The 11,710-nt window shown below is 35.7% G+C and overlaps 2 protein-coding genes across 3 annotated transcripts; both read right to left on the bottom strand.

The window, feature by feature from the left end:
• Positions 1-164: 164 nt before the first annotated feature.
• On the bottom strand, positions 165-6,357 carry myl6 (myosin, light chain 6, alkali, smooth muscle and non-muscle). Of its 2 annotated transcripts, XM_082137219.1 has the most exons (7): positions 6,222-6,356; positions 5,897-5,924; positions 4,013-4,156; positions 3,344-3,517; positions 2,402-2,479; positions 2,266-2,301; positions 165-570 (listed from the first exon to the last, which is right to left on the bottom strand). In XM_082137219.1, the coding sequence occupies exons 1-6, from the start codon at positions 6,222-6,224 to the stop codon at positions 2,273-2,275; spliced, it is 456 nt and encodes a 151-aa protein (XP_081993345.1). In that variant the 5' UTR covers positions 6,225-6,356; the 3' UTR covers positions 165-570; positions 2,266-2,272. The 2 variants fall into 2 exon arrangements, with proteins under 2 accessions (XP_081993345.1, XP_081993346.1); XM_082137220.1 differs by lacking the exon at positions 2,266-2,301 and having other exon boundaries at positions 6,222-6,357.
• A 1,894-nt stretch (positions 6,358-8,251) lies between these two features.
• tsfm (Ts translation elongation factor, mitochondrial) lies at positions 8,252-11,206 on the bottom strand. The gene is made up of 6 exons (XM_082137189.1): positions 11,043-11,206; positions 10,654-10,806; positions 9,744-9,872; positions 9,521-9,637; positions 9,351-9,432; positions 8,252-8,825 (listed from the first exon to the last, which is right to left on the bottom strand). Exons 1-6 carry the CDS (start codon positions 11,088-11,090, stop codon positions 8,434-8,436), a joined length of 921 nt encoding a protein of 306 aa, XP_081993315.1. The 5' UTR covers positions 11,091-11,206; the 3' UTR covers positions 8,252-8,433.
• Positions 11,207-11,710: the final 504 nt, after the last annotated feature.

Genomic DNA, 11,710 nt, shown 5'->3' with positions numbered 1-11,710 from the left:
TCCTAATTTGGTATTGTCTTTTATCATGTTTATCGGGAGAGAGAAGTCTGCGTTACTTAATATCTTTACTAAAATGGAGTGGTTGGTGCAACAATGCCCTACAAGGCAACCCACACATACACCCCCGCTCACAACTCTGACATGAGAAATCAACAAAACCAAAAATGATTCTGAATATTTATTATAATGAACATTAAGGAGGGATGTCAAATGACTTACAAACATTTAGATAACAGGTTAATAAAAAAAAAACTGCAATAAGAGCCTATCAAAATGTCCCTCACAGTTTAAGACAAACAGAGGCTGAATACAATGACCTGTGGAAAGAATGCAATGGCTGAATGGAAGGTATTCAAGCAAACCTATGAACATCAATGAAAGTTTTTGGAATTAAATGAGCCATAATCCTCCAGAAACATGATAAAAGGCACTTAAGGAAAAAATAAAGAACAAATAATTTAAAAAGCTAATAAGGAAATGAAGAAATCACATAAATGGGGGGGCCTGACTGACAAAAATTAAATAAAAATGTTTGAATTCTTCAACCGCTCATGACCATCCTTACGAGTTCTGTAGAAGAGAGGAAAAAAAAGAAGAAATATGAGGCAGGGATCCAACAAAATTCAACCCACTAGATCAGCAAATGTTGCCATGGACACCACACATGAAGTTCTAGATACTTCTAGACCCATAAACAGTCAAAGATCGCTCAGTATGTGTAGTTCAGTGACTGGCAGTCAAACTACATTTCCCTGCAACAACTAGGGGTGAAATGCAGAAGCCCCAGGATGATTTGACAGAAAGGGGAGGAAGAGAGATTGTCCAGGCCTAAAAGAAATTAGAATGGGTTAGCATACCTTATAAAGGCATAAATAGATCAGATAAATACACAAGTACAGAAGAGAGAAAGAGAGCAGGAACAACATTGTGACAGGACTGGATACTAGAACTACAATACATCTCCTTACAAAGCTTCCTACAGTAACAGCAGATGTTCATACCAGAAAGCGGGAGATTCTCTAAAGGACCCATCCGAATCCACTACCCTGGCACCGTTTTAGCCTTGAAATATGATGCCGATAGTAATTTTTCTATCACAATACCATCAGCTTCTATATACTGTTTGTCTGCGTACACACTGCAGAGACAATCACATTTAAAAACAGTTATCACTTATGTACACTACTGGTCAAATGTTTGAAATAATTAAGATTTATTGCTTTTGAAAGAAGTCTCTTATGCTCACCAAGGCTGCATTTATTTGATCAAAAATACATTAAAACAGTAATATTGTGAAATAATATTACAATTTAAAAGAGCTATTTTCGATTGTAAGATATTTTCAAATGTCATTTATTCCTGTGATGGCGAAGCTATATTTTCAGCATCAGTGTCACATGATCCTTCAGAAATCATTCTAATATGCTGATTTGATGCTCAAGAAACATTTTGTATTGTCATCAATGTTCATCAAAACTGCTGTTATGCTGCTTCATATTTTTGTGGAAACTGTGATACACTACTATTCAAAAGTTTGGGGTAAGGTTTAAATTAAAAAAGAAAAAGAAAACAAATAAATGCTTTTATTCAGCAAGAAAGCATTAATTTGGTCAAAATGACAGTAGACATTTATAATGTTACAAAATATTTCTATTTCAAATAAAAGCGGCTATTTTGAACTTTCTGTTGATCAAAGAACACCACATCAGCATATTAAAATGATTTCCGAAGGAACATGTGACACTGAAGAGTAGAGTAATGATGCTGAAAATTCAGCTTTGATCACAGGAATAAATTACATCTAAAAAAAAATATTACATTAGAAAACAGTTATTTTAAATTGTAATAATATTATTATTGTTTTTACTGTAGTTTTGATTAAAAAAAATGCAGCCTTGGAGAGCATTCTTCATCGAATACATTAAAAATCTGAATTATTCCACTGAAAAAGACCAGCTAGCTGCAGTTTGTATGTGGCCTATTAGAAGTAGTGCAAGCAAATGGGTTTTGATATACAATATTAAAGTTGGAACACAGCATTTCTGAATAAAGGGGAATGGCTGGTTTGGGGGAGATGGGCATAAGAGTGACCAGCAAACTCTGTTAGCACTGGCAAAGCATCACCATGGCAACAGTGGGAGTCAGGAGACGCCTACATTATGCACATGCAGAAATGCTACATGCTAGGCTAAAGCCAGGGGACGCAGCAGAGAGGGAGCTGTAGGAGAGAAGAATAAGTAAAAACAAACTGAGGACCATTCGTACCCTCTCCTCAACCAGCCATAATGTGGCGCACCAATGCTGTCAGAAGGAAAAGCAAATGGATTAAACATTGACACTTACACTAGTCTTGATGTTCAGACTCAGAGAACAAAAAAAGACCCATTTGTGATTGTTGTACCTTCATAATTGATGCAGCCATTAGCGTCCTCATGTCCTGCCAAGAGCGTCTCCACTTCCTCCTCTGTCATCTTCTCACCTATCATAAAACACGGGCAAGAAGATGCATCAAATTCTCCTCAAAAATATATTTCAACCTGTTTTGCAGAATGTCATTCTGTACAGCTGTAACGTGCTTCTAGTGCTTTGTTGGCGTTGGTCAATCTGTTTGATTGAAAGGACTGATATTATATACAACAAAAATCAATTCAATACAAATCGGATTTTATGATTCAAAATATCAATGTATTTAATTTCAAAATATTTTCAAAATACTCTACTTAAAGAGAGAACACATTCATTACAGTTTCTTAAACTTGAAATGGAATGATACGGAAATTGTGATAGTGTTTTCTTTAGTATTGTGACGCATATCCATGTGAAACGGCTTCTTGGAGAAAAAAGAAAAAAAAAGTTTCATTTCATGATAACATTTCAAATAATGTTTTAATAATCTTTTGTTGTGCACAAGGGTAGGTAAAAGCAAAATTTCAAAAACTAATTTCAAATTAACAAAATCTGACAACAATGGCATTAAAAAAATTCTTAAGAAAAAAAAAAATGTTCAGGTAAAAAATTCAAATACAAAATCAGTGAATGAAAGACTTGTATTCCCATAACCACCTTAATGATCGCTAACAATATCTCTTATGCGTTGCATCCCTACTTGAACTCTCCCTATACCATGCACACAGTTCTTTTCAAACAATCATAAGCACTTTATTTTAGTTTAGGTTTTCAAAATAAATCTCAATAGAACTCTCAGTGAACTGTTCAAAGGAGCTGAGAAAAAAAACCCTAAGGCGCCTCGCCTCCTATGAGGAAGAAACCTTGGGAGTAATCAAAGAAAGATTATATTATACTATATTGTGATATCATTCTAAAAGAGGCCATGACTCTTTACCCAGTGTCGTGAGGACATGTCGCAGCTCAGCGCCCATCACCGTTCCATTTCCCTCTTTGTCAAAGACCCGCAGCCCCTCCACAAAGTCCTCAAAGGAACCCTGATCCTTGTTCTTAGCGATGGCCTGCAGCATGGGCAAAAACTGCTCAAAGTCCAGCATTTTCATGTTCATATCTGAGAAAAAAGAACATTACAATCACTCTTATTTTGTATTCACACCAACATCTTAACGCACTGAGAATTAAGCTAGAAAATCATCACTTAATAATTGAATTATAACTGTGGAAGATAGAGACACGACTAGATTAATTCAGTGGGACTGTTGAAGTTGTCCTGATTGCATCTTAGACTGATTAAAGGAGATTAAATTGCTTTTGTCTGACAGAATAAGGAGAAGTAGCTTATTGATCAAGGGAAGTGACAGAGTCATGCGGGTTTGGAACAACATGAGGGTGAGTAAATGATGACAGACTTTTCCTTTTTGAGTGAACTATCCCTTTAAAAGAACAGGGCAGGGCTTTTAAACATTGTTATGTTCAGCCAGTAAAATTGGCATGATTCAGCTGTGCTTATACCAACGACCTTTAACAATTTCCTGTACTAAACTAAATGCATTTTTTAACACAGTAACAAGTAACACAGGACAATGCAGCAAAAGAAGGGTCTGACCTTCATTACTGGGGTTTCCCAGGACTTTGAGGACCTCAGCATTGACAGGGTTCTGGCCCAGAGCACGCATCACATCCCCACACTGATTGTACATGATCTTCCCATCTCCTGTTCGGTCAAACAGGAGGAAGGCTTCCTTAAACTCTGTTAATGAGAGAAAGAGAGTGAGAAAATGCATAAGCAGGTGATGCAGAAAATTATGTGTAGTTATCTGGACTGAAAAAAGAAAATGATAATGGGTAAAAAAAAACGTAATCCCCCGGTTTCACAGACATTGAAAGCTAGTTCCAGACTAAGATGCATGTTTGAGCTGTTCTAACTGAAAGCAACTTGCATTGACAAATCTTATGTCAGTGCCATTCTTTTGTCTCAAGATACACACCAGTAAATGTTTTTGTTATAATGCACGTTTATAAAAGCAACTTAAATGTCCTAATTAAACTAAGGCCTAATCCTGGTTTAATCCAAGCCCTGTCTGTGAAACCAGGCCTACGTGATTTATTCTAATCTAAAGCAACGAGCAAATTCTGATCTAAAATGATTATGCTTCTAGTTCTTGCTTGAGGATTTGAGATTACTATCATAATGCTTGGTAGAGCAGCTTACAGGAATGCGACACTTCCCAGGCCGGCCTGAGTCAAACTTCACACACACTCACTGTGATTAACCATATATGGGCAGAAGAGAGATCGCAGCACTACATCAACAGGAATATTAGTTGTGTCCAAAATGACACACTATACACTTTACACTGACACTATGCACTATGTACTCAACAGTCTAATGTGTGAGGTTTTTTAATAAACAAGGTAGAATAATACATAATGGACCAACACAAGAAATTAGAAATGTGTTAAAGCGACTAAATATTTCAATTACAGTGACATAAGAACGGTATTGAATCTCATCATTGATTTAGGCTATTAATGTCTTTTTTTCTATAGCTTGATACAATTCATGCTCAGCATAAAATGTCATTTTATCCTATCTATTTTCTAAATGCAAGTTACTGATCTTATTGTGAACAATTCATTCATGCATGTTTTTTTGCTAATAAATAAATAAATAAATAAATAAATAAAGACAGCTGTTTCAAAGTTTTACTTTTCAATTAGCTTTACTAAATTACCAAATAGAAATGTATAGAATTCATTTACCATCATCCGACCATTCATCTTCCTTTACTTTTTGAGTGCAAAGCCCATACATCCAATTGAATCAACAACTGATGCATCGAAGTCACAGCAGTATAATTTTTCAATAATCCGTTGATTAAATGATGATTAAATAACTTAACACAAAAGACACTTCAACGGGTCATTGGATGAATCTTTTCAGCGACCTGATTCAAAAGATTCGAATCACTGATATGAATCAAATCCGCAGCACTCGCCCGTGATCACGTTTAACTTGGAGCTTTGTGCTGCAACTACGACCTATTAAAAAAAACATAACTCACGATATTACTCCGTCTAAAATTCAGCAGATCACATTATCATTATTTTCTTGAATTCACACCCAATCCATTTTGATGTTGTTCATACGTAGCGTCTCTAGCTACACATTCCACAGCAGCAGCTTCCGGTGCTTCAAAAGCGCCGCATCTGAAAGCTGTCTGTACTGTAACCTCAGCAATTTAACATCAGAAATTGATATATAAAAGAAGTCAATGGTAAAAAAGAAGTCGGTGTTACATTGCACATTAGGTACACAATAGTGTGTACAAGTGCTAAGCATTGACTGCACATCTGTCAGACTCAGCCAGAGTAAGCTGATGTGCAGGCCTACGTTTATTTTGCATTAATCGGCAACACAAAAGCAACTATATAACCTCGACGAATTCATAATCACAATATATTCAAGTAGTAAACATTTATTACTCACCACAAATCTGGTCCTCTGAGAAGTCAGACTGTCCATGCCAGGATGAGGATGAGGATGGCAATAAAGAAGATCAGCATTAAAACCGAAGATGCATTGGTTTGATCTTACAATAAAGGATACTGAGATCCTCCCTCAAAAAATACAAAACACTCAGAGCAAACCAAGACACATGTGATAATTAAATGTGTTGGCCTGATAGAAGAGCTTGGCGGTTTAAAAAACCTTCAACATTCTGTTTAACGGTCGCCTACCGACTGTATGACTAATAGGCGTTACCTGCATTATAGTGAGAATGAGAGATGACTGGCTATGATAATGGACTTACCATGACTGCAGTGGTTGAGGATGGAGCGAGGGAGCGTCAGTATGAGCGCTGTGTGAATTACAGTATGGGCGAACACACTTTGTGACACCGCTATATTCACGATGATGTCATATCAACTCGATTCAAGCTGAATCGGCCAATCAAATAGTGCGGGCGCTGGTTTCCCTCTACTGTCATTACCGGCAAGTCAGTATTATATGCGCAGCGGAAAACCTTGAATACCGTAATGCTGTTTGCGTTTCCCAAATGGGGGTTCGCGAGGGAACTGTCTGAGTTGATGAAAGTCTCATTTCATTTCATTAAATCTAATGTAAAGTTAAAACAAATAAATAAATGAACGGGGCTGAATTGAAATAAAACTTAAGTCGCGATATAACGTTAGGTAAGTCAGCGCGGTTATTACATCGAAAGCTGCAATTTAAGGTCCTTCTGTGCAATACGAAAAAACGCAAACGAAAATTTCGGACTCGGTGTGCAAGTTGCGAAGTTCGAGTCCGACTCTGAATTGTCAAAACACCTCTCAAAATGCTTGACAAAAAAAAAAAAAAAAACGAAAGTCGAACCCGATCCAAATTTTTATGACATAAAAATATAAAAATATAAAAATAAACATAAGCTTCGCACTTAAGTTTAAGAGGCAGTAAAATGGTAAATTCTTATTTTTTTGGAATATTGCAGTATTTATTATAAATTATTTATTTGCGCGCATCATTTTTAAAATTTTAAATTAGAATTTGTCCATGTAATCTTTAATCAAAATAACTTTCCCTCCTTCTTGCAGCAACATCTCTTCTCTTCTCTTATGATGTGTTTACTGGCGCACTGTCTATCCCTGCATTTCTTCTTGTTCGAGAAGCCATTTCCTTTCTTACGTCATAATAGGAAGGAAAAGACTATGGCAACTTCAGTGTCATTCTGACTTTAAGACAATACATATTAGTATTGTAACTTTTACTGTAAAATAAATAATACAATTATATTTCTTTATTTACAGTAAAATTGTGATTTACAAAAGTAATATATTTTATCTTCATTTTTTTAAATTGGAGTTAAAATTAACAATAACAACAATTATTATTATTCTGCCTATTATTGTTATGCTTTTCAATTTGAAACACCAGTGTGACTATAAACCAAACATCAGAGAACCGTGAAAATGTGCATGTCATTAAATTACTGAAACATTAACTGATGTTCTGTCAGCTACATTTCTCTCATCATGTGGAAATCATCTTAAGAAAACATTTATGTACACAGTGCTACTGTCAACAAGGCTCCTGCACATATAGAAATGTCTTCCACATTTTCTTTAGACTTATCACATATTTTAAAATTGTCCTTTTAATTTTTAATCATTGCATAATTAGTATGTTAGAGCTTGGTTGTGTATTGAGTAGTGTTTCAGGACTATGTGGTGGTTATGATTTGGTTTGGTAGCCAGCTTGTAGAAGCCTTTAACTTCTCAGAACTCAGTTTGCAACATACAAACAGTTATTCTAGCATATTAGATGCTGGATCTGTAATAAAATTGTACTTCACTGCTAAAGGGTATACCAAAATTGATATGGTCTCTAGTTTGTAGCAAGGTGACCCAGGTAAAGATCTAAGGCCCGGTTTCACAGACACAGTTAAGAGTAAGCAAGGATTAAGCATTGTTCAATTAGGGCATTTAAGTAGCTTATAAACGTGCCTAAGAAAAAACATTACTGGAGTGCATCTTGAGATAAAACAATGGCACTGATATATTTTAACCTGTCTGTGAAACCGGGGGTAAAATTATGAAATATTTTTATTGCACTCCATTAGATGGCACTAAAGATTCAGTTAGGATGGATAATAGCACATTAGAATGAAGGAGCAAATATCCTGACGAAATAAACTCTTCATTAAGTGGCAGTAAAGCACTTGATTAGTTTACACAATCATTGCACATAACGAACTACACAGACACCTGCCCAAGTCATTCGCTAAATTAACTAGGTGCTCATACTATAAAATTTTGAATTTAGTCATATAAAAAGACATCAGAATTTTTAGATTGTAAAATGTTTATTTTTTTGTGGTGGCACAGAACCAGCAGTTGTTTAGATTCATGAGAACTAAGTTCATTGAACAAAGTTGATGAGACATACATTTTATCGAAGTTGATCCTTACAGGAAATATAATTCATATTTTTACAAGCCATTTATTTTCTCATTCAAATGGCTGTGCTCACTCCTCCTGACTGGTGCTCTCTCCACATTTGAAACGTATGAAGTCTAGCACACGTGCATCCTGTGAAATCAGGTACTGTCCCACTGTGTATTTGGGATCTGGGAGGAAGGTCTGGGGCAAAAGTCTTGTCTCAGAATCACCACATGGTATATCGTCCATGTTGCCAAGAGAAACAGGTGCTTCACCTACTATATGTTGCCCCAGCTTCCTTCCCAGAGTGTCTGTCCCTTCCTTAGGTCCACCTTGAAACACAACTAGCGATCCATAGCGCCCCATATCAACGCCAACCTGCCCAGGAACCGTTCCATGAATGTATGAGCCAATGTGCCAATCAGAGGGCACGACAAGTGATACGGCTCGCCGCATGCCAATGTTCTCACCTAAACGCCCTGAAGGGGGAAAAAAGATTATTATTTTAATGCTTGTATTTAATTATTAGGAGGTGAAAGGTAACAGGGTGTGTTGAAAAGCTTCACATGTTGTTTAAATCATTTAAATATTTTGTAAATATATAATTTCCTGCACTGTACAGATAAATACACTACCATTTAAAAGTTTGGAATCAGTATGATTATTAAAAATGGTTTTAAAAAGTCTCTTATGCTCACCAATGCTGCATTTATTTGATAAAAAATACAGCAGAATGGTAATATTGTGAAATTATATTACATATTTTTATTTATTTATATTTTAACATATTCTAAAATATTCCTGTGATGGCAAAGTTGAATTTTCAGCATCATTACTCCAGTCTTCAGTGTCACATGATCCTTCAGAAATCATTTTAATATGCTGATTTGGTGCTCAAGAAACATTTATTATTATTAGTAAGTATAAATTAGTATAAATCACAGATAAACCTGGTTTTCGAAGGTTATGCTGAAATGAATATAATGTAAAAGGTTTATTCTCACCTATAGTCAATGCCACCTGATCTGCCAGTGATGGTCCCTCAGGAATGTGGAGCTTAGAAATGTCCTCAGATGACAGCTCACTCTGAATCAGAGAACAGATCAGCATTAAGAGATTGCAGAAGGTGTGGAAGAAATGCACATTTCTCAAACTGCAAATGAAGGGCCTGTACCTTAAGATACCCTGTCTGCTTTTTGCTGCAGAGATGAGCCATTATTGACAAAGCAACATCCTTCACCAACTGCTGAAATTTCTCATTTCTCGCAACAAAATCTGTCTCACAGTTCACCTGAACATTAAACATTAACATTAGTGAACATTAGTTCATTCACACACCACATCATTTTGGAGACCAAATATCACATCGTGTGGTAAGATTGGCATGTTAAGTCTACCTCAACCATGACAGCTGCATTATCACCCTTAATGACACCAATCAGCCCCTCTCTGGCTTTCCGACCTTCCAGTTTGCTTGCTTTGCTCCAGCCCTCCTTTTGTGCTTGTTCATGCAGCCAGCTTTCTGCCTGCGAACACCACATTTTAAGTCATAGTTAGTTCACATCCCTTACCATGTAAAACTTGTGACTGCACACCCTGTGAAACAGAATAATGCACACCCTTATGTCATACACATTGAAGTTATATATATATATATATATATATAAATAAAAACAAAGACGACAACAACTACAAGGATATGTTCGTGTGCTTGACAAATCAAATGACCGTTGCATTCCATTTCAAGTTTACAAATGATACAGTGAGTTTAAAATTCATGTTTGAGTTATCAAAATAGTACAATTATTTAAAGGGATACTCCACCGAAAAATGAAAATTCTGTCATCATATACTCACCCTCATGTTGTTTCAAACCTGTATGAATTTCTTTCTTTTGCTGAACAGAAAGGAAGATATCTAGAAGAATGTCAGTAACCAGACAGTTTTAGATACCATTGACTTCCATAGTATATTTTTTTTCCTACTATGGAAGTCAATGGTATCTAAAACTGTCTGGTTACTCACTTTCTTCTAGATATCTTCCTTTCTGTTCAGCAAAAGAAAGAAATTCATACAGGTTTGAAACAACATGAGGGTGAGTATATGATGACAGAATTTTCATTTTTCGGTGGAGTATCCCTTTAAAAATCTCCCTCATGTTTACTTCAGAGAATATTCTAGGTTCAACACAAGTTAAACGCGCAAACAACAGCATAGATAGATAGATAGATAGATAGATAGATAGATAGATAGATAGATAGATAGATAGATAGATAGATAGATAGATAGATAGATATTGGATCGCACCTGTGTAATGTCATTGTTGAATTTCTCCAGGGCCTTTTTGCAGTTGATGAAGGTGTAGCCGGTAGATTTGCGTAATTTCAGGAGAAGTGTTTTCTCCGCTGCTAAACTCGGGCAGCTGGTGTAGAGAGACTGGACATGCTGTGTGAGACATCCCTATGAATAACATATTGTTAATACGACACGTGATTAAATTATGCTACAGGACATTACACAACTGAATGGAAACCGTTTAGCAAATACTGTCATGTATTATTTAAAATACAATATAAAAAAAAAACGTTTTTTTTTTTATCAAACTAGACTAGCATGAAAATATTATAACTTCTAAAGCATCTAGTCAAAGGCATTAAAAGGTTAGAATGCTCAACGGGAAATGAGTCAAAGCCCACCTTGACTACTTCAGTCCTGACAGATCGAAACAAAGAATATAAAGCCATTTCTGTTTCTTCATTAACTAACCATAGACAGTATGCAACTAACACAGGCTTCCTTACATCAGTAACTGGGATGTCATTGAAGCACGCTTTCTACAGAGAGAGAGAAAGGTCATGTAAAAGAGAATTCAGGCTCACATGTAGCGCCATCTCCTGCACAGGAGTTTAAGCTGCACCTACTACAGCTGAGTAAAAACTGTTATTAATGGTCAATGATAATGTGTCAATGTGTTATTGATTTGTAATAACTGTGTATTTGTTTGTAAAATATATTATTATTATTATTATTCGGAAACAATCCTAATGTGATCATATATATATATACAGTATATATGATCACATTAGGATTATATATATGATCACATTAGGATTATGGATATAAATGTATAAATAAAAGCTGAAAAATTTTAAGCAAGAACACAAGAAGGCAAGATGAAAACCTTTTAAAAAAAGTATCTTGATTGCCGTGTGAATGGAACCACCTGGTCTTGCTGACTGTTTGAACACTCATCAGTTCATGGAAACATATTATGGAACACGTTCTTGCCAAATGGAGGCAAACATGATTTCAAGAAAGAATAGCGAAATTGTATTAAATGCTAAAGTTTATTCATAATTTCCAC

This window comes from Leuciscus leuciscus (assembly GCF_965113295.1).
Source record: "Leuciscus leuciscus genome assembly, chromosome: 14".
In the NCBI taxonomy this organism is placed as follows: domain Eukaryota; kingdom Metazoa; phylum Chordata; class Actinopteri; order Cypriniformes; family Leuciscidae; genus Leuciscus; species Leuciscus leuciscus.
This window is presented reverse-complemented; position numbering and strand designations above follow the sequence as displayed.

Excerpts from the sequence above, each read along its gene's own strand:
- tsfm (XM_082137189.1), bottom strand. The coding sequence starts at position 11,090 with ATGGCTTTATATTCTTTGTTTCGATCTGTCAGGACTGAAGTAGTCAAG. Across the intron at positions 9,873-10,653 it reads TCAACAATGACATTACACAG|GCAGAAAGCTGGCTGCATGA; the intron begins GTGCGATCCAAT and ends TGGTGTTCGCAG. Across the intron at positions 9,638-9,743 it reads ATGCAGCTGTCATGGTTGAG|GTGAACTGTGAGACAGATTT; the intron begins GTAGACTTAACA and ends TTTAATGTTCAG.
- myl6 (XM_082137220.1), bottom strand. Across the intron at positions 3,518-4,012 it reads GGGAAACCCCAGTAATGAAG|ATATGAACATGAAAATGCTG; the intron begins GTCAGACCCTTC and ends CTTTTTTCTCAG. Across the intron at positions 2,480-3,343 it reads ACATGTCCTCACGACACTGG|GTGAGAAGATGACAGAGGAG; the intron begins GTAAAGAGTCAT and ends GTTTTATGATAG.